This window comes from Lepeophtheirus salmonis, chromosome 14, assembly GCF_016086655.4.
Source record: "Lepeophtheirus salmonis chromosome 14, UVic_Lsal_1.4, whole genome shotgun sequence".
NCBI classification, from domain to species: domain Eukaryota; kingdom Metazoa; phylum Arthropoda; class Copepoda; order Siphonostomatoida; family Caligidae; genus Lepeophtheirus; species Lepeophtheirus salmonis.
In genome coordinates this window covers 25,750,800-25,773,336 of record NC_052144.2, presented here as the reverse complement: position 1 = coordinate 25,773,336, position 22,537 = coordinate 25,750,800, and the positions used below count along the sequence as shown (strand labels likewise).

At 32.7% G+C, this 22,537-nt stretch overlaps 1 protein-coding gene across 7 annotated transcripts in view; it reads right to left on the bottom strand.

Moving 5' to 3' along the window:
- Positions 1–573: 573 nt before the first annotated feature.
- Positions 574–22,537, bottom strand: part of trh (PAS domain-containing protein trachealess) — a 29,020-nt gene continuing 7,056 nt past the window's right edge. Inside the window, exons 3-13 of one of the 7 annotated variants that reach the window (XM_071893303.1) lie at positions 14,465–14,551; positions 12,724–12,771; positions 9,670–9,896; positions 9,405–9,586; positions 8,666–8,849; positions 5,730–6,060; positions 5,012–5,118; positions 4,805–4,952; positions 4,355–4,476; positions 2,660–2,883; positions 574–1,782 (exon numbers count right to left, since the gene is read on the bottom strand). In XM_071893303.1, the coding sequence (XP_071749404.1) occupies positions 862–1,782; positions 2,660–2,883; positions 4,355–4,476; positions 4,805–4,952; positions 5,012–5,118; positions 5,730–6,060; positions 8,666–8,849; positions 9,405–9,586; positions 9,670–9,896; positions 12,724–12,771; positions 14,465–14,551 (2,581 nt within the window). In that variant the 3' untranslated portion in view covers positions 574–861. Of the gene's footprint in view, positions 1,783–2,659; positions 2,884–4,354; positions 4,477–4,804; positions 4,953–5,011; positions 5,119–5,729; positions 6,061–8,656; positions 8,850–9,404; positions 9,602–9,669; positions 9,897–12,723; positions 12,772–14,464; positions 14,552–22,537 lie in introns of all 7 variants that reach the window. The other 6 variants (XM_040724826.2, XM_071893304.1, XM_040724827.2 and 3 more) reach the window with 6 other exon arrangements.

Sequence of the window (22,537 nt, the reverse complement as noted above, 5' to 3'; positions counted from 1 at the left end):
TCTGATCTTGGATAATACAAATTACCTTATACCGTGATCGAGTACTTTGGATCTGGATTTAAGGGCTGTCCTATCTTTATTAGACAATTCTATAAGCTTTTTAAGATCTGTAAATGTTCTTGTATGAGATGCCGATTCGGGTCTCAGATCTCGGATAATATAAGTTTGCATATACCATATGTAATTCTACATTTAAAAACTGGATGTAGTAGATTAGACGAGGCGTCCACAGGGGGTAGGCTGGACGGCCCACTCCGCAAATTAAAGAGTTTTAGTAGAAAATTAATTAATTATTTGATTTTTAATTTTTGAAATTCAACTTAATTTCGCAATTTTTTTTCAATAAAATTAAGTTTTCTGTGAAAAGTTATAGATACATTTGAAATATAACTTTAAAAAAAAAAAAAAAAATCTATGAACAGCTGTGGATTTTTGAAAAGTTTTCCAAAAAATTTAAAATATAATTTTTTGAATTTTTTTCCAAAAAATAAAATTTTTGCGAATCCATTTTGTGATACAGGTTTATGACGTGATAGATAACAAAAGTCTACTAAAGAATTATAGACGATCATAGATGCTAAACTTTAAGTTTATTTGCAGTAATATATGTAATAATAAATAAAACATTAATATATTTTTGTTGCTTTGTATAACATTAAATTTAAAAAAAAATATAATTAATTAATAGATTTTTTATTTGGTTAATAACAACAATTACTCATCTTTTACAAACGAAGAAACAAACAGAAAAAAATAAACAATATATCATTATGGGTATTGTGTATCAGAGTGCAAATAAAGAGAGAAAAACAAAGGAATTGTGTGTCAGTGTGCCAACTATGGTCGTATGTAATAAAAGTTTCAAGTTGAGGGTGAAGAGGAATTAGCTCCACCCGGCAGCCCAGATGGAGAATACCAAGTAGGGGCACCACGAGGAGAGGGATGATACAAATGAAAACCGGTTGTGCCTGGATGTGGATAGAGGAGCTGATCAGTGTAGCCATGATATTGGTCTAAGCCATAGAGCTGGGGAGGTTTAATAGCTAGAGGTTGAGCGGGCTGTTGTGGATTTGGTGGAGGAGGTCCATTACTACTGTTATAGACCCCAGCCTGTTGGTATGAAGCAACAATGCTGGAGAATGAATCTGATTTTACTTCAGATCCAGCTCCTACTCCTCCAGGAGGACCAGCCCCAAGATTACTAGCGTTGCTATCACCTCCGTAAAGGGATTTTAAAATGGGACTTCCTCCACCTGAGCCAGGGATCCAAGGACTTGGAAAGGAGGGTCCCTTGCGTTGCTTATAAAGGAGAAAGTCATTGAAGTCTGAATGAAGGGCTGGGTTGTTGATATTGTTATTGTTGTTGAGATTGTTGGGGGTGTTAAGAGAGGAGGGGGAATCATTTTCGTTCTCTTTGGACGACTTGGATATTTTAATGATATCCACTGGATGGTTGTTGTTTTTTAGATCCGAATCCAAGGGCAGTGAAGAAAGAGTAGGGGGAGCCTTTTGTAAAGGTGGGAGGATTTCACTTCGTAGACTTGAGGGTGCTCCATCCGCTTCCTCTGATCGCTCATCCTTCAATTCGAGGTCAGAGCCTTCCTCATTGATGATGACATGGTCTTTATTACTATCTCTTGATATCTTCTTATCAGAAGGATTTGGTTTTTTAGATTTATGTTGTTTGTCGCCGTCATCCTTAGACGACGCCCTTTTCCGCCAACAGCGTTTGACGGCGTTATCAGATGATATTAGATCAGTGTTGGTGGTCGCCAAAAAGGTCTGAAAGAGAGAGAGAGAGAGTTGACTTTATTATTATTGAATTGTTATCATTCAACATCTGATTAGTTAACATGACCATTAAAGGGGTCACTCTCCCCCGATAAATATTATTACATATGTATTGCGTCAAGACAAAAACAATCTTTAACAAAAATCAAGGGGGAAAAAATGCTCAAATTACTTAATTTAAATCATACATTACATGAACACATTTCGATAAATGCTAGGCTTTGTATTTAAATTTTTGATGTAAATTTAGATACCCTTCATACAAAATCTATCAATTAATAATTCCGTAATTGTGGCGATGATTTTTTTTGGGGGGCTTCCAATTGAATAAAAATTGACCATAAATCGTCTAAGAGTACAAATATGTTCACTGGAGAAAAATAGTTCTAGCTTGTTTTTAGGTTGACGGACCACATATATTCAATTTGAATGAAATAGCTTTTTCTGTTATTTTTCTCTCTTTTTTAATAGTAATAAAATATCTAGATCCCACTTGGAGGAATAATAACAACATTGAAAAAAAAAAGGGTTTTTAAGAGAAACTGAAGAAAGAATAAGTATTAAGAGAAAAAGAAGATAGAAATCACTTTTGATAGTAATCAAAGAAATGATATCTTTAATGATAGGAATATAGAAAGAAAATGTGTCATTAGATGAGCCCTGTACACAGTGTACGTGTACACCACTCGACATCAACAACATGTGGATGAGATTGATTGATTGATGATTCTCTTTGACAAAGAGGGAATAAAAGATTCAAAATAAGAGCGCGAGAGAGATAGAGAGAGAAGCAAGCACTTTTATCAATTAAATTTCGATAAAAGGTTTGTTAAAAGACGTGAACTGCCTATCATCTACCACCACCAACCGAGTTATTTTTTTTATTGTCAAATGAGGCGTGGGCTGGCTGTTGTCCTAACCTCACCTGGCCCGGGTCGTGTTCTGGGCCAATATACATATTATGCGGATCCTGTGGCATCTCATTCCCAGTCGTGGGATGTCGAACGACATGTCCTCCACCTCCTCTTACAGTTCCGTTCATCTCACATTTATCTCGTAACTTATGATCCCCACTCAAGGATGTATCAAAAACTGAAAGATAAATAGAAAAAAATATCGTTATAAGCATACATTCAATGCCTATTGTTTAGAGATGTACATTTTTTCGAAATTGCCGTATGCATGAGATATGTAATAAGAAATAGGGTAATTTTGAGAGACGGCATATCTGCTGACAGATCACCATAGATGAAAATATTATTCTAATTGAAGCCCTGCTTTTTGTAGTTGCTAGCTGAATATATGTTTTCAGCTATATTCCAATGCGGTTGTCATTGTTCTTATATTCTTGAAGGGATAACATGTAACAGTAATCACACGTGTGTGTAACACAAAAAGTAATACTGAAGATTTGTCCCGGAGTTATATGTGTAAGTACTTATTGGACTTGGAGCAGAATTGAGAATGGATACGGAGTGGGGTTTGCTTTTATTTCCTTCCTCTCTTAGCTTATCACAATTAATCCAGTAAAACGTCATCAAAGCTATACTCTTCTTCTCCCAAAAATTCTTCAAATTGTTAGGGTGGCCACATTAATTTTTGGTGTTTTTTTTTTTAACACACCGGCGATAATATTAGATTAAGTAAACATTTCTGAGCATTTTTCACTAGATGTGTTTAGAAAGCTATATCTCACGACTAATACATTCCATTGAAAAAAAAAAATCTGAAAGTATGCTTAAAAGGTTAAGCGTACACTTAAAAAAAGTTAATTTACAGTTTTGCGTTTGGTGAAGCCAATTGTGTGGTACAGCGTTTCAAAATTAAAGTAAAAAAAAGAGAAAATTTGATATATTCTTCAGTATCAATACAAGTAAAGTGAAAAAGACGGAAGTGGCCGCCAAACAAAAATGTTGCTGTTTATGGAGCCAATACAGTATCGAATGCAATAGCAAAGCAGTGGTTCCAACGATTCCGTTCTGGTAATATGGACGTCGAAAATATCGATAAAATAATGGAAATCTTCGAGTTGGACCGGCGTGTGAACATTTATTGTATTGCACAGGAACCATTTTAATCGGATAATCCTAACTATGTTAATTTTATTGTCAAAATAAAGCGAAAAAACGTTCAGAACTTCTTACTTCCTCAATTATATTTTCATCTATGGAGATCACTATAGACTATAGCGCTCCTTGCATGCTGACACATTCGCATTTTCGAATAGGGGGACTTTTTATTTAAAATTTTCGTTTACTGAGATTTCTGCAATTTTCACATCCCTAAATATATAACCATAGGAAATGGAAAAAGTTAGTAGGGAAGTTAATTTGCTATATTCAAATTGTTTTTATTTTTAAAAATGCTAGAAATCCAAAAAAAAAAAAAAAAATTATGTTCAAAAAATTTAAAAAAAAACATTATACAAGGTATGTCTTTTAAAAAAACATCCTTATCCAAAATTTGAATTCAATTAGTTATTAATGTGATGCCAAAATTTTGATGTGGTTGTCCCCCTAAAAAGTTATCATCTCTAACCCTATGTGTACATTGAATCACCTACCTTTATCCCTTGGTGAATTTGCTGGGCCATAATCACAAGGATCGCAATCCTCTTTGATTCTAATCCCTGGGCCTCGACTCATTTGTTTTTCATCCATGATGATGTTTGACTCTTGTGGCCCACTAAAAACATGAATACAATTAATATTAATCATAACTAAAAACTTATTTATAATGGCTCTCGATTTGAAAGGGGTTATTTTGGGCATTTAGGATTTTAACGCACAAGTACGGCCAATACATTTTTGGCCAAATGTTCTAATTTCTCAAATAGTAAAATTCTTGCGTTTTATATGAATGTTTCTAAATTGATGAAAATGAAAATTTGGTCAAAAGATTCTGAGCTAGTCAACACTTCACTCATTTCCAAACTAAAATCCCTGTCGCTCATTTGCTCTTTGCCTCGACTGTAAAACCTACCATTGCATATATAGACAATCGACATATTTACCTCAAGACATAATTGACACAGATTATACTTTGCTCCTCTGCATTTTTTGTATTGCAAACCAGGGTTGCACATGACTGCATCCAAGTGTATCCAGCCATTTTGTTCATAAGCCGATAATAGTTGCTCATAACTTGCCCTTTGTTGAGCACTAGGGAAAGTGAAAGATTTAAATAAATACAAGAACATATCAAGCACATATAGACTTACAGTCTTCATGCATGCTTTTTATTCGATGCACGTCTTCAGCATGAATGATGGAGTACATGGATTGTCCTGTGAGCTCTTCTCCAGTATAGTCCAAGAGATCTGACACTCTAAAAGAAAGAAACACATTGAATTAATGGTTGAATTATGTATTAGTTGTAGAATCAACGTTGTTATTTAATTTGTAAATATATTTATATTTTGGGTAGAAGTTGTAACTTGTATAAGATATTGTACAAGTTACAATTTCTACGTCTCATAATGCTTTATTAAAATTACTACATCATTTTTTTTTTTCAGTTGATTTTTTTATTTTTTTATAGGAGAAAATTCAAATGGCTTCCAAAAATACAAAAATTTTTGGAAGACTCTTTTTGGCAATTTTTTATTTTTTTATAACTAAAAAGTAAAAAAAAAAATGACAACATAATTATTATATTCGAAATTTGACAAAATAATTTTTTTAATCTTGTTTTTTGAATATATATAATGATTATTGGTTGTCTGAGTTTTTTCTCAAAAGAGAATAAGGTTTCTACGAAAAGGGAACTATAAAGTTGGATTCTCGTTGGCAACAAGTTATTAAAGAGAATGGGGGATATTTGGCTTAAATCTGAATAATGTAACACTTATTATAAAGCATTGAAATAAAACAAAAAATACGAAATTACTTTTTCTCCAAACTATTACATATGAAAGTAAAGTATCTAAAAGCACTTACTTTGGCTCGCAATGTGCAATTTTAAAATCAAAGGTGAGCTTTGTGACAAACATATCACTCTCTAATCTGACTTCATGAACACTTGGAGGCGGTAAGGCAATAGCAAGCCCAATGAATCCCATGATTGGGGGAAGGTTTTTCTTTTGAGAGTAAGAATATTGTGCTCGGAGTTTTCCTAGGAGTAGTACAACTCGATATCCAGATGACTTGAAATGACAGCCTCTCTTTGTGAGCGTTGACTTCATTCGTACACAGAAAGCTCTATCATATGAGGGTTTCCCAGACATCCGTTCCGGTCGAGAGTGCATGAGGGAGGTGACGGGGTAACAAACTAGGGATTTGTCAAAAAAAAAGAAAATGCAATATAAAGATATGTACATTATTAAGGAAAAGTAAGTTATGATGAAGTATATAAATCAAAGAATATTTTCTATTATTGGAATACGCATTCTTCCTTTTTTTGGAACAACTTAGGGATATTTTTATATTAGAAGACATCTTTTGAAATGAAAGAGGAGATTAAATTAAAACAATTCTACAATGAATGTTATTAGGAATTAAACTTCTTTTTTGGGTTCAGATGTGACCAGAATATATAGTTAATAATCAAAGTTATTTTAATTCCTTAAAACATTCATTAAACATAACTACGTAATGTCTCTTTACTTTGTGAATATAGATACTTTTTACATTTTTAGTCATTTCTGCAGTAAATAGTTCTGAAAGACATTTTTAAACCTATAAAAAGTATTTAAAAAATTGTTTTTTTTCTAAAATTGTCTTTTCTAACTTGAATAGAGAAAAAAGTTAGAAAAATTTATTGCCCCGCGTATAGCGCGCATCCTTTTTTACATTTTCAGAAAAAAAATATCAAAACTTTCTTATATTATTCTCTCTTTTTTCTCCATGGAGTAGCTTCAGAAAAATACTTAATGAATGTTTTTATAAGTTAGAATAATGTCTATCATCATTAATTAATATAAAAAAAGAATTAATGATGTATTTTAATCTTTATTGAAGAAGTAAATTTCTTTTGTGCCTTTTCAAAGTTTGGACTAGCTGTGCTACTAGAGATGCCGATTGACATAGATCACCAAATCCCAAATTTTTCGAACTAACCGTAATCGAAATTTTTAAAAAAACGTGAAAAACCGTAATAGTTAAGCTGATTACATGACTGTTTTAATTCAATTTCTATATCATTTCATGACTATTCTACTAATAAAAATAGCCTTAAGTTGGTAAAAAAAAGGAAAAGAACAAAAAAGTGCGCATTTTACGTGTAAAGAGTATTCCTTGAGTAAATGAATGGAGTTGAAGAAATGAAGGTCAAATATTTAAGGGGGAAAAAATAAAAAGAATCTAGAATGTATGACTCTAATATTTTAAACGACAAAGTAGGTTCTTTTCATTTTTATTTCTTTGTGAGTGGGTTGTGAGGGAAAAGGAAAAAAAAAAGACTAAATAACAAAATAAATATTTAAAGAAAGAGAGAGAAAAAAACCTAGACACCGAAAAATTAAAATAAATAACAAAAAAAATACGAAATCAAAAAGACAAACAAATAATTAGTTAGATTGGGAAGATCGATGACAGTTGCAACACACTTTTTACTCTGGGCTCAATTACTCAAAGCAAGGTTGACTCCAACACACCAAAATGTACTAGAACAGTACAATTACGTTATATCTAGAGTTATGTTAAGTCTTATTTATTCGGTGAAGTCCGTTCTTAGACCTAGTACTGATGCAGGGTCGTCCGCTCGATTATATACACATATGTATATACATATATTTTTGGGGGCTTTATTTTTGGAATTTTTTTGAAAAACATTTAAAAATCCATAGCTATTCACAAAAAAATGTAACTCTATTAAAAAAGTCATCCTATTTCTTGCCATAAACAGATGGAAAAATGTTGTTTCTCAAAAAATTATTATTTTTACCGACTCAAAATTTATCCAATATATCACAGTAAAGTTGACAAAATACTTAATTTTTTTAATAATAAAACTTATTCACGTACGTCACAAATGAACAGACTCCTCCAAAACTTAGTACCGCTGTCTGTTCATTGTGACGTCACTTGAAAACGCTGACTTATGCTGTATTTTACAATTGTAAGGTACATTTTGTGTTTGTAGTTTTTTTTTATGCTTGAGAAAAAGAGACTGTTGTAAGTGTTCCGTGTTGTGACTGTCACCTGTCTCCTCCTATTTAAATATTAAAATATGTAGAGTACAACGTTAACCCTTAATTCCGATTTTTGTAAATTATAAAAATATGATGTTTTTTTTTTTTTTTTTTGAAAACCAAATCCTTGGGTGGGTTAGTGTTTTAATAATGATTTAATTATAATCAATTTCCTGATGAATAATTTAAGTATTGATTTTGAGGAAGCTTCGAATTTTTTTGATGTCATCTATTTCCAAAGATATCAGAAGGATGTGAGAAAATCAGAAGGAGAGATTGTGTGAGGAGAAGAAGAAGAAATGGAGTAGATCAGTGGTTCTTAACCTTTTTACTTCTATTGACCAAATTACAGAATTTGAAATAAGCCATTTTTGACAGATTAACAAAAAATATATATAACTAACGTTTTTTTAAACAAACTAAATTGTAAATTAAAGAGCATTCTAAATTCCCACTTAAGGTGAAATCCTCCGCCCCTCCAGGTTAAGAACCACAAGAGCAGATGGAGGAAGAAATGATACATCGTATCAAAGTATTTATTTAAGTAGAAAAATACTAAATAGAATATGAATTTATGTTTATCTATTCTAAGTAGAATTTCCATGAAATTCTATGAAAAGTGCGGACGAATCTGTAGTGTGAAGGGTGCACCAAATATAGTTGTTGAGGAAGAATCTTCTGCTGATTTTGCGTGCCCAGGATTTTTTTTTACAAATCGGTTAGCGTGTTACTTACAAGGCTTACCGTCAGGGATAGCCGGAGGAGCTCCGATACCCGGGGATGTACCGCTGCTGCTATCATCGCTCCCCCCTCCTGGAGAAGAAATTCTAGAGTTTTGATGTGCAAGGGTGACTCCGATTTGCTCTGCCAATTCTGCATGATCCGATTGATGAATGTAATCAAAAACACTACTTCCAGTTAATTCAACCTATGGAAAAAAGAAATGTTAGAGCATGAATTTGGATATATGGGTAGGTGTGAGTTCAGACTCGTTTACATTGTAACGTAAGGAGATGTGTTGTGTTTTGAAGCTTTATCAGTAGGGTTGCTTGTATTGTTGAGATAAATGAGCACGCCTGGAATTGCTATCTCGTTTCTCTCTTTCAGTCTATCAGGTACTTATTATTGACAAAAAATAATAGATAATATTGATAGAACTAATCAAAGTACAGTCGTACCAACTGTTCAACTCAAGTCTACATTAACAATTCTTGCAACCCTAAATTAATTCGACTTATAAGTGATGCGTATATTCCCTTACGCTTGGAGCTAAGAAAATGCGCATCCTTTTTTCTACTTTACATTTTACAATTGTAGATATTATGCCCTACTCTGCCGATTTTTTTTCAATGCATTGTATAAATGCCAACAACTCCGTTGTTGAAATTATAAGCCTAACGACGCTTGTAAAAGCTTTGTGCGACGTGACACCTTTCCTTACGACGTCGTATTGTGATAAGCATGGAGTCAAGCTGAATCTTACCTGTGATAAACCCAAATAAATGGAGACTGTTTCAGAAATGTATAAGAACCGTCCATCTGAATTGAGTGAAATTGCAAAGCCATCTAGAGACTGAAGGATATGCGTTCCCTCATGCTCCTCGAAGATATCCAGAGCAATCCCGCTCACATTGGCTCGATTCCTCATTGAAGTGGAATGTTCCACTGTGGAATTAAATTCTGGATTTATTAACAAATTCATTTATCAAACATTTTATGCAGGATAGGAAATTCGAATAACTACACACCTTTTTTAATTTGTGGATCCTTAACCCAGGTTGGATTCCCACTCGCTGCAAACTCTCTTAGTCTCAGATAAGCAATCGTTAAACGTATAATAGAAGCCTTGTCCAATTGGGAAGTAATGGCACCCGGAAGCGGGAGCATTTTTGCTAATTCGTAGAACTCAAAGTTTTCTTTGCCGCGACGTGATCGAGCCGCATCTCGGGATTTCTCTTTCCGAAGCTCTAATATCCTGGAAAATACGATTATGAATTAGTGCTGGTAGGTATTGCGGTGGCCTAGTGGTGCAGGGTTATTGACCTATTTAAAACCTTATAATACAAAATTGGTATTGAAACTGGTATTCGTAACCTTATTATGTTATTAAACAAATGCCCTTCCGAGGATGTAATCATCCAAATTTGAGAGAACAAAAAAAATCCAATATTCTCCATTATAAAGAAAAAGTAATCAATTTATATAAAAACTACAATTTTTTTTCTGTTTTTTTCAGGGATGCCGCAACGAGTTTCAGAGTGAAGTGGGTAGATCCTTTATTCGCACAGTCTATCCAAAAACTCGATGTGTGTAAGTAGGGCCGTTTGCTGAGGTCGACTGGGGGAAGGGCTCAAGCTCCAGGATCTTTTTTCTAGAAATGGCCCAAAAAATAATCACTTTGTGGAAAACATTTCAAATGGGAGAACGGCAGAAAAAAGGTCATTGGGTCAAATTCAGGCCTCTCTCAAAAATTTTAACTTTAACATTTTTTAAATAGAATGCAGACGCCTGATAAGTGTCCATATTTTGTGGCTTCGGCAAGCAAGGATCGGGCATTTCCCCTACTCTCTCTCAGTTGCAGCAGCCCTGTTTTTAGTCGTAAAAGATTGGATACATTGATACCCAATTTTGACACTGGAACCCCTTAGAAAATATTAGCATCATGGCTAACACAAATATTAATTAAAATAATCATTGCCATGAAGACGATGAATATATTATGAGTAAACGTGTTACTGATCTCTTTCTCCCAAATATTCGATGGGTACTAATCCTCATTTATGAGAAACAACCTTCCATTAGTTGAATCAACCAAATATGTACATTTATTTATTTGGAACACCTATCATTAGTAAGGGATTTCCATACTAATGAAAAAACAATAATACATGATTCCCTATTCTTTCTCGATTTATGAACATTGAACAGACATTATGTGTACATATGAACGCCCTGCTTTCTATTTATTTTATTCCATCCCTCAGAGTATTTATTGGTAGATCGAATATTAGTAGGGATACATAAGGGATATTTATTGCTCTCTGATGATCAGGGATGTATTCACAAAGTATATACTACCCAAAGAGCTACCTACTGGCATTTTAACCTAATCAAGTCCATGATATACATATGTCCAGGGTTATTATAAATTACTTTATTATCAAAATTGGCTCATACCTGCTATGAAATAAACAGAATTAACAAATAGTATATTAAATAAGATTTATTGTCCATAAGATATTAAAAATGTAGTCAATATGTTCTCCTTCGGCACAGACTACACCATTCAGCCCCTTAAAGCATCCCAAGCTGCCATAAGACTTTCATCGACAAACACCATACTATACACAGCAGCAAAGTTGCAATCAGGCAAAGAAAGAGGCAATACATTTTGGAATTGGTTATGAGTAGAATAACAAATATATATTATCCGCAAAGTGGTATGGCAGTCTGTAACTTGTTCTTTGAAAAAAAGTGGTGCTTGCTGAGAATAATTTTCAGAGCGTCCACAATGTTACAAACTTATATTTCATAATTGTATTATTTTCCATGTTCAATTATGATGGTGGTGTCTTTGTTGATCTCAACATCATCAGGAATATGTTAAAGAGGGAACTTTTTTTTTTAGCATTTGAGGCCATTTTGTTTCTGGTTTTGTGTATTACTAAAGCTTACCCCATCCTGCGGATATTGTTTCTTGTCCCAATACCAATTTTTTTGTAGCGGAGACAGTATCAAAATTAGTTTATATAGGTATTTCGATCTGCTGCATTTTTGCATTGGTTGGTAGGAAGAGGTTAACTCATAAATTTGATGACGTCAGGGCTTTACATTAATTTTTCCCCTAGCCTCTCCTGCTTCTGCGAGAGTTATATGCAGGAAATAATGGCTATCGATGTCAATTTATTAAAATAATGCAGAGTCTAAAATGATCATACGATAATGCAACTTTGTTACATGTTAAAAAGAAACTTAATATGTATGAATTGGGACCACCTGTCCATTAGGACAGCATATACACTGCATTCAACTGTCCCACAGAATAATTTGCCTCTCCTGTATGATCGGCTAGGGTCAATGCTAATGGTACTGCACGTTACAAAAGACAAGTTTTATGTTTTATAAAGTACAATTTTATAGATAATAAATTATCAAAGAGTTACATTATTGGTCGGATAGTTGTTTTTTACAGCTGCATATTGTTGGTATTGTAGTGTTTTTTAAATGCGTTCGTGCCGCAGTACGTGTATAGATTGGTGTAGGAAAGAGAATCTTTGCTCATACCCTATGGACCATGGCTAAGGCATCCTTACACTACACTTCTTCCCAATTAAGATAATGGGAGAAAAGAGAGACCTCATATTTTAAACGACTATGGTCCATAAAAATTCCAAGCTCGATGTACATACTTAAATACGAGGTCTACATTCATATATAAATATGTATAATATGCTTGTAGTAGATATTTATGAAGACTTCTCATAACACATAAATAAACCGACTACCACTACAGCAACTACTTTAAAAGTGTTGTTGTCTACTAAGATGAAAAGAATCTTAATCCATTCACAGAGTCGTAGGGGGTATAAATTCTCATTCTTGCTAAGGAGATGATCACCATCATTTTTTTTTTTTTTTTTTTAATATTCATATGAGTGGGTCTACTAGGTACATACATAGGTCCCTCTCACTAGGAGGGGATGTTGTCGCAAATTACTCTTAAATTACGGGGTAACTACTTCATAAATATGATTTCAAAAAACCAAAAAAAAAAACCCTCATAAAATGTCTCTTCATTTTACCTTGTATTAATGGTGCCTTGTGAGGTTAATTCATCCGTTATTCCACGTCTGTAAAGAAAAAAATATGAGTGCGTAAATATTTGAGCTCTTGAATGGAATGCCATTAAGTAAAGACAAAAAATATATATATATCAATAAAAATTGGAAAACCAATGTATCAAACAAACTCTAATATATAATCGTTATTAGAAACGTATATAAGTTAGTGTTGGATCGGTCTAAAAAAATTTACAGGCCTATCAATCTGGTCCATATCGGTCTTTTATGGTAACTACAATAGCTGAAATGTCGTCGTTACTAACTATTAAAGGAATCCTTTGAGTCCTTTTCCATGTTATTTCAAGTGTTCAACATAACCTCTTTCTATAGAGTGATAGTTGAAGTTTAAAGTAGGAAGTGTATGGCTAGAAACTTATTAGTGTATGTTCTAAATATCTTTCATCCTTTTATTCTTTGTTATATTATTCAATCTAAGCTATGGAGGGGAGTCCGCAGGATTATGTATTTATATATATTAAATTATTTGAAAAAATATTCAAAAATCCGAAGCTATTTACAGAAAATTTAATTCTTTGGAGAAAAAAAAATCAAAAATGAAAGTTCCAATATTAAATTTTCGTCCGAATGACCATTTTTTAAGAAAATAAATCTCTAAAAAAAATTTCTTTTCTTTTTCCGCTTAATTATTTTTCATCCTGACCAAATATATGGCTATTAAAAAACAAAAAATTCCTTCATTGGGGGTGGCACAACAGCCCCCCCCCCAATATGACTCCGGAACCCCTGATACAGTTTTTGGCCTAGATCAAAAGACAAAAATATGGAGTATGGACTTTTATTTTTCGGGACACCCTAAGTTACTAAGATATTTTGATATCTCTGGTAGATAATTAATTAATTTAATTTTCATCCCCCCACTTTTTTTTCTTGAAGAAATGACAAAATGAAAATCGTTGGAAACTGATGATGGGGTCTGATAAGAGATCACGTTGTTTTGGACATCAGATATCAAATATAATAGTAGGCAGTATCTACATATGATGATGGTAAATAACTTATACCATAAACGACCTTCCATCGTTATATTACATTAATATAAGGAGTTGAAATTAATGATTGTCTCATCATGAGGATCCAAGGAAGTGTGTCGTTCTACCAACACCCGCAATAGTTTATTTACATACTTTTAGTAGTGGTGTCCGCTGGATTATATAAAAACTTTTGGGAAAAAAATTGAAAAATTAAATTTTTGGGAAAATAATTTCAATTTTTTTTTTTTTTCTCGGCCTTTATTATGTTTATCTAATTAAAATTTCAAATTAAATGCAATTTAAAGAATTCGAGTACAAATTTAAAATAGGAATTATTCCATTTAAATCATTGTCATGAAATTTTAAATATTAAATTAAAAAAAAAAATTCAAACATTAATTTTTTTCACAAATTCACAGCTATTCACAAAAAGATACATTTTCTCCAAAAAAAATTCCAAAAATTAATTTAAAAAAAAAAAAAATTACAAAAATCCACAGCCATTAAAAAAAAAATTTAGAAATTAAATTTAAAAGAGAAAAAACTTAACCATATTTTCGTGTGAAATTATTTCATCCTGACTAAAAAAAGTTATTGTAAAAAGCAAAATTTACTAAATTTAATTACAACCCCTCCATCACTCCCCCTGGAGACCCCTTTGTTTAATAAGGCACAAATAATATGTTCATAAATAAATAAGTCATCCTCACCTTCCTGTTGCATTGTCCAATCCGCAATACATTTTGTTATATTGGGCCTGCTGTGCAGCAAACATGGCGTTGTTGTCCATTATACAACTAAAAAGAGAGAGAGAGAAAAAAAGTAGTCAGTGACAAATGGTCTAATGATTGATGTACAATAGAAGATCATTAATTCCATCATAATTAAGACCCTATAGTTGATATTTTTATAATATAAAATGCACAAATGTTAATAAATCTTGACGAAACTCCATCAAATGTCTTTATGAATAAAAAAAGATATACTTGATGCCAATGAAGAATTTGAATATTTGAATTAAACAAAAGTTAAAAAGTACTGAAAATCCCTAAAAATGGCTAGATTTCTATTAAAAAAATGATGGAGTTGAGACGAGAAATATATGACAATTAGAGAGAAATATTTTTTATGAAAATAAGATTGTATAACGATGAAATAACATATTTTTAATACATTTTAGGATCTGATATATATGATAAAACTAGACAATGTAAGGATAAATTTTTTTATATAGACTAAGGTTCCTTTTATTTCTTGGTTCCATTTTAACATCCAATCATTCACTCGTTTCCTTAATATTAATGAAAAAAGGATTTTTCTTTGCATTAAAAAATGGTTATTTAGGGCCTTGTATATTAAAGACAATTGTGTCTTTCTACATCTTACCTGAGAATCCAAAAACTTAACATAAGTAGAACAAATATTTGTCAAATATGTTCCGTGTTGTATTTTAGAAGCTCACTCAAAAAATTGATATTCTATTGCAATTTTGAGTAAATAAAAAGACAACAAATTTACTATAAATCAGTTTTTAAAGAATTTTATCGTACCGTCAGCCTTGTTGATGCCGACATTGAATCGAAATCATTTATTTAATTAAAATAAAGGAATATGACAAATATTACTTTTATTTAGGTGACCCCTTCACCTTCAAAAACAATCCAGTTCGAATGGAAAAAGGATTGTTATTCTCTTTAAATTTGCTTGATTAAAAACTTCCTTCAAGACGTTGCTACGTCGAAATATTCTATGCAGTTGGGAAAGAGGGGTGGGAAATAACACGTGGCTCATTAATACGACTTATTATCTTATCTAACTCCTCCACCATTACCACCCAAGTATACCTTACCCCTCGTACCACCATCACCGCCCATGATAATATGGAATACACGACCCATTCATGGGGTTTGTTTGTCTCAGTCTTTATTTGGTCAAATGTGAGAGAGAAGAAGTCAAAGAATGAATAAATTTGTCAGTTTTTTTTTGGGGGGTATTTTGTAGATTATGTTGTTATCTCTAATAACAATAATACTTCGAGTACAAGAACACCTCCTCCTCTATGATTTAGGGTTTATGGTCCTCGTAGTAGTATTATCAGCCACCGCAAGTGAACCCGTCGAGTATGAATTTATGTATGTAATATCTTTTTTATCGTCATCAAGAGTAATAAAAATATTTCTTCATATTAATCTTTCCTGTACATATATAGGTATAATTTCAAAGCTGTTTCAGCAGAGAATGATCTCCTCGTCGACTATGACAACCACAACGACTCGTAATTTATGAGCATTCAAACTGAGGAAAGGAATATGAAGTGGATTACTAATATTTATAATGTACAAATATAATTGTCAAACGTGGAGCAAGTCTAATTTTGCATTCATAGAAGACAAAGGATTTATTTTAATACCAAATATTATTAGTGTTGAGCTTCGGTTTGGAATTACTTTGACAGGGTTGAGAGTGTTATAATTTGGTTTAGAGACAAACTATATCATTCATGGAAGTTTGGACTAAAGCCGTCTCTTTTAGTAATCTGTCTATGTAGAGGATCTCACTAACTCAAAAATATACACTGTATTTACTTGTCAGCTTCTTTTGCCCCTGATCCGTCTTCTGAAAGTTGTTTGGTAGTTGGGCGTCTCCATGATTATATTTTTTAAGGGGATAGGGGGCTTGGTTTTTTAAATTTTTTTGAGAAAAAAATACAAAGATTAAAATTTTTGAAAGATTTCCACAAATTCACTGCTGTTCAAATTTTTTTTTTTGAAAAAAAAATTTCAAATATTACATTTTTGTATTTTTTTCAAAAATCTACAGCTTTTTAAAAAATAATTAATTTTTTTTCCAAAAAATTCAATAACAAAATGTCAAATATTAATTTTTTTGTAAAAAAATTTAATATATCGAATTTCTTGGAAAAAAATTTCAAAAATCCACAGCTGTTCACAAAAAATTAAATTTAATAAAAAAATTCAAATATTAAATTTTTTTGAAGAAAATTTCAAATGTCCCTAGCTATCAACAAAAGTTTGATTTTTTTTTTTGGAAATTTAGTTATTTCGGAAATTTGCTCTTTGCTCGATGATGCGTTAGTTTATTCAAAATTGATATTTAGTCAAAATTTACATTCCCAACACATGGAGAGTGGGGTAGTTTTTGATTTTTCCTTCTTTGTTTCTTTTTGGAAATAAAAGGTCGTTCTGATATACAATAAACCTGTAAATATGTGTGTTAAGACTAAAAAGGGGGAATCAAGGCTTTACTTGCGTGCCTTTTGACCATTTTTCATTCCCAATATACATGTTATTGTTTTTATTTATTTTGGCCAGAAAGGTCGAATAAATAAAAAGCCTACGTGATTGTATTTCATTTTCATACAGGGTGAAAAGAGGGCAGTTGTTACGTAGTTTGACAAAGAATATCACTTTTTACAAAAACCACTTATAATACCGAGTTTTTCGAAAAAAATCTTGTGAATGCTGTGAAATTGTTCCGGTCAAATACTAAAAAAAATATATATAAAATGAAATAAAGAAAAAAAAAATCTTCCTAATTGTCTTAGAAGACAACTGAACGTGACCAACAAATTTTGGTACTTGCACATTGTTACCATGTATCCGTACCAACTACCCAAACATGAACGTGGTGTTCCTGCCAGATGGTGCGCCTGCACACACGTCCAAAAAATCCCCGAATTTATTGGAGGACAACTTGCCCATCTGGCTAAAGATAATGTGGCCTCCCTAGTCACCAGATGCCAACCCATTGGACTTCACTTTTTGGTTACATCTTGAGTCCAAGACCTGCACCATCCGTCACCCAAATATCAACGATCTCAAAGACACTGTCAAACAGCACTGGGATGCCATGTCTGAGGACCACATCCACAATGGGCGCAAGGTCTTCCGTGGCTTGGAAGCCATCATTACTGCCAAGGGGGGCTACATCGATGATTAGGGTTATCATATTAGCTATTTTTATTTTGTTGACATACCCTATTACAACTGGTTGCTGAAATACATCTTGATAAATTTATAGATTGAAAGTGTAAAGATTTTTTTGCCGCACCCGGTATACTAATAATACTACTACTAAAGAAATATGAAATGATTTTTGTGTTTATATGTATAAGGATCCAACATACAATAACAGGTTGATTGCCCATATTTGGGGGACTCTGAGTCCAATAATAATAAAAAAGAATCTAAAAAAAAGAGGTGCTTTGATTAAATATAGGTATAAAAAAGTTTATATAATTTTTTTATAAGAAGAATTTATGTGTTCTTTTACAAAATCATTTTTATATTATGTATGTTCCTACATACTGGTCCAACCGTTCGTTTTAACGCATCTCTATTATGCAAATTTTGAGAGGTTAAGAACATGGATGACATTGTAAATCGTCTTTCTCAAGGCTCAGTCTGCTCCCCGATGGCCTTATGGGACAATTCCGCGCGGTGGTGCGCTGCTACCTCAATCCTCTACTCGTACTGTGTGCTCATGTTGGAGACAACGACAATGTTTTTCATTGCAATCGACAGCCAATTATGTATTCTACAACATTCCTTACATTAGCTACCAGCAGTTACAATATTATAAGTAGAATTGTCTAGATTTGAGAATAATTGCATCTTATCTGCACTACAAATCTATAGCCAGAAAATTTACATTACTCTTTTTAAATAAACACGTGTATAGCTTTAATTTAAGTCCTTCCAAGCCCATGTACATAAATAAATCGTGTGACCAAGTGGATCTCACAGTCTTGTTGATATATTTTTCTAATTGAAAATTTTTTTAAGGTTTTTTCATTTACATATATTATATCTGGATGCCTATAAAAGTTTATACAAATTATAATTTTTCTTTTTAATTCAGACGGTAAAGGGATACCTAGCTACAATTCTTTTTTGCAGGGCTCAAGAACGAAAGATGAATAAAAATAAATGAAAAGAAAAAAAAATAATGAAAAGAAGAAGGTAATAAAATCATCATCGCCATGGATGAAGAAGGCGTTGAACCAGTGAGGAATTAAATTATATAATTATCAACAGTAGTATGAATGAATTAATGTACATTCTTCATAATAATATGTTAATCAAACTCATTCGTTCGTGTAAAACTATTTGAATCTTTATATCAAAGAAAGATAGAACGTGGGAGAATCCTCACAATTCATAAAATGATCTACAAAATATTAGATATGTAGATATCAGTGTTGAGACTCATTGCTCAGAGCGTATGCAGGATTATATATTTTGGTTTGTTTTTTTTTGTATTTTTTTTTTGGTAAAAATTTAGAATTTTTATTCGAGAGTGATAATTTATCCTAGTTCAAAGCAAAAGTTTCTTCATTTGAAGGGGCTACAGCCCCTCAAGAAAAAAAACCCCTGCGGACACTTTTCACACAACTAGAAGGCGTAGTACAAAGGGTTGGCTAGAAATTGATGTAACTGTTCAACCATCTTTGAGCAGCTTGTGTAGTGTCTTGTTCACGATCACATTATTAGCTGGGAAGTTACCTCAAAACCACTAAAGGAAGTAAACCTCCAGATTTTATTTCCTGCATCAAGAACGGACGGTCACGTTCAGACGCCATTTTCTTGGTAACTTAAAAATAGATAAACAATTCCAATTTCTACACAGAGCTATGAAATGTTCAATGTACCCAAGGTTAATAGAAATATTTACAATGTTATTCCATAACGCATGTACGACTGATGTTTGACTTCCCCCACGCTTTTAATATTGATGTCATAGTGTATGAGTGGTTGTGTGTTTTGTCAAAATCTATTTTTCTTCCACAGCAGTCGATACTATATATCAAGTTGAAAATTCTAGTAATAGTGACGTCAAAAACTACGAGTAGTGGCTGCGTTTTTTGTCAAAATCAGCCTGTTTTGCCCACCAGTCTGTACAATACATCAAATTAATAATTCTAGCAATCCCAATTACTTGATGGTCTATCATTGTATTTCAATTAAACTTGGACCAATGTAGAGTAGTGTCGACGTGAGTAGCTCAGAATCGATAAATTAGAAAAGTTAGAAAAGAAAGAAAAAACCAAGTAGCCACGAATGTCCACTGGCCATGTATTAAATCAGAACACTAGAGTGTATTTATTCTTTCAGTAAACGTACTAAGATTTCGTTTCAAAACCGTGGTGTCTGGTATAGTTTGCCTTCTCAGAGATGAGAAGAATCTCATTAGAAATTGTGATTGATTAGAAAATCACTTAGGGACAGCGGGATAATTTATTCTCTTAAACTCAACGAGCATATGTTTGATTCACTGTTGCTGCTATAGAAGGAAAGGGTCGTTATGTAAAAGGACTATTAAACGTCCCACAGGACTTGTCCAAAAATGCATGGCACTAATTTCGCTATAATACTCAATAGTATTTGATACGATCATTATGAGTTACAAAATTATGAAATGTGAAAAATCCCAGCTCAATGGAAAGTTTATACCACTAGAAAAGTATGGGCCACGAAATAATTTGAATTTTCGACTAATATTCAACTTCGTTTCTGTGTTTAGAATTTTGAGATCCTTTGATTAGATATGGAGAGAGAGCTCTAGTGTTTTTGTACATCAAATACCATTCCTAGGTCAGATTGACTAATTGGAATATTACAATCTTTACTCATACTTAATCCGTGCAACTCAATCTGACCCATAAAAATGAACATTCAAAGAAAAATCTTACATTTTTTCTACCCAAAAAAAAAAATATATATATAAACAAGTAAAATTCTGAGCTAACCAACGAAAACTCCTAGTCACGGCCCCCTTGTTTTTCATCATATTTGTAGGAGTACTATTAGGTCGTCGTGTTTTGTCTTAGAATTGGTCCTTAAGAAATAAAGTTGAGTAACGTCATCTAGGACACAACTTTATAAGTCTTAGGACTGATATGCAGTACTAAAATGGACCAGACCGAGACTGAACCGGACGGAACTGTTGTCCACAGTCCTACATAAGGAGTGGCACTACTTATTTATTATAAGATACGTAATGGAGACGTAAGTCACACACTCACAGAGACACAGGGTAGCTTCCTCTGGATTTCTCAACAACAGAAACAACTTGTTGTGTGTTTGAGTACTATAAATAATATTATTATTAAATACAACAAGAAAATTAACCAAGGGAAACGTAAATAGTAAGAAGTCTCTCTTTCTATCTCTTTCTCTACGTGATTTAATAGTCATAGGCTGTAGTAATCAACATTATCATCGCCACCACTGAATTAGGAGCAGTGACAAGTGAAACCTGTGGTCGAATAGAGGTAGGCAAGTTGGTTGTAGAGAGATAGGAAGGAGAGGAGAAACGTCTCGTTCAGAAAGTTTATTAGCTCTTTCCATCTACATTGTAGAGACGTTGTTAGTAGTTTTTATGATATTTTAAAGCTACGTGATGATCTCTCTTTCATTCTTGTTTTTTTATTTATATATATATATACATTTGTATATATAAATAGTATTTGACTGCGTTTCTTCTCTCTTTCTTATGAGAGAATTTACCATTTTTTGGTTCATAAATTTATGATTACTATTTGACTCATTATCGTTCCAAAAACCTACTCCTTATCCTCTTCGTTGGTTGCTGTCGTTTGGAAGGAAAAGGAAGGAACACGTTATTTATGCATAACCACTTTGTAAGATGATAGAAAAGACAATGTCACATCTTATAATGGGTACATTTTATACATATATTAGGCTGTCCCGTTTTGGGGTCAATATTCTTACCCCCTGCACAAAAACACTTTTGTATGAAGGGACAATGAAAAAGCATACTTTGGTAAAGTTTGAAGCCTTTTAAATCATTTCAGGGGCGTTGGCAAGAGTTAAACTGGAGAAGCTAAAGCCCTTCAAGCCTAAAGTCGAATTTTTGTCCTTAAGAACCCCCCCTCCCCGAACCGAAATTGCTTTTGTGAGGATATTTTAAATAGGAAAAGAAAAAATTTGGGCCCTCCCCAAAAAATCAAACTTTATACTTAGTTCCCCAAAATAAAATTCTGCATTTATGACGTAGTACAGAGCATTGCCATAAAAACAATCCATTTTTTTGGTCGAAATATGGAATATTTAGGCTTTTTGGTTCACTGTTTCAAATGGCCTTGCTATGATTCAAAAATTGCTAACTTAATATATTTATTAGTAAAAAAATACCTTTTATAGCTTTTTTTTTGTTAGTATTTTGAGGGGTCTAAGGGATACTTAATTTTGATTTGGGGTTTACCTTTTGTATCAAAGTACAATCACACTGCTACGTGGTTTATTTTTTTTTTTTTTTTTTTTCCCCAAATTAAAATTTGTCAAAGACAGTTCTTTGATCCTCCCAGAGTAGTTGTGTAGGCAAAAAAATATTAACTCAAAAGCGGGACACTCTAATATATATATATATATGATATAACAACGACCCCAATAATAACATCGCCCAAGAAACTTGGAAATTAAATGGACTGTGCTTTTATTTTTTTTCCTTGCGTAGTCATTAACGCGAATGTTAAAAAAGAAAATAAAAAAAAATGTGTCAAACTTACTAACAAAACAGTAATTTTGTAGTGGTAAGTAAAATTATGTATGTATAGAGGGGGGGCGGGACAGATGCAAGAAGGAGCAGGCAGCAATAAAAAAGTGGAAGAAGCCTTGGAGGTCTTTATAATAAAACTTAATTCACAGGATGTAGCGGAAATTAAAAGGCATCATCTACCTATGTGTGTGTTTGTAGACTCTACAATATTGATATATGTAGACTAGAGAAAGAAAGGCGTT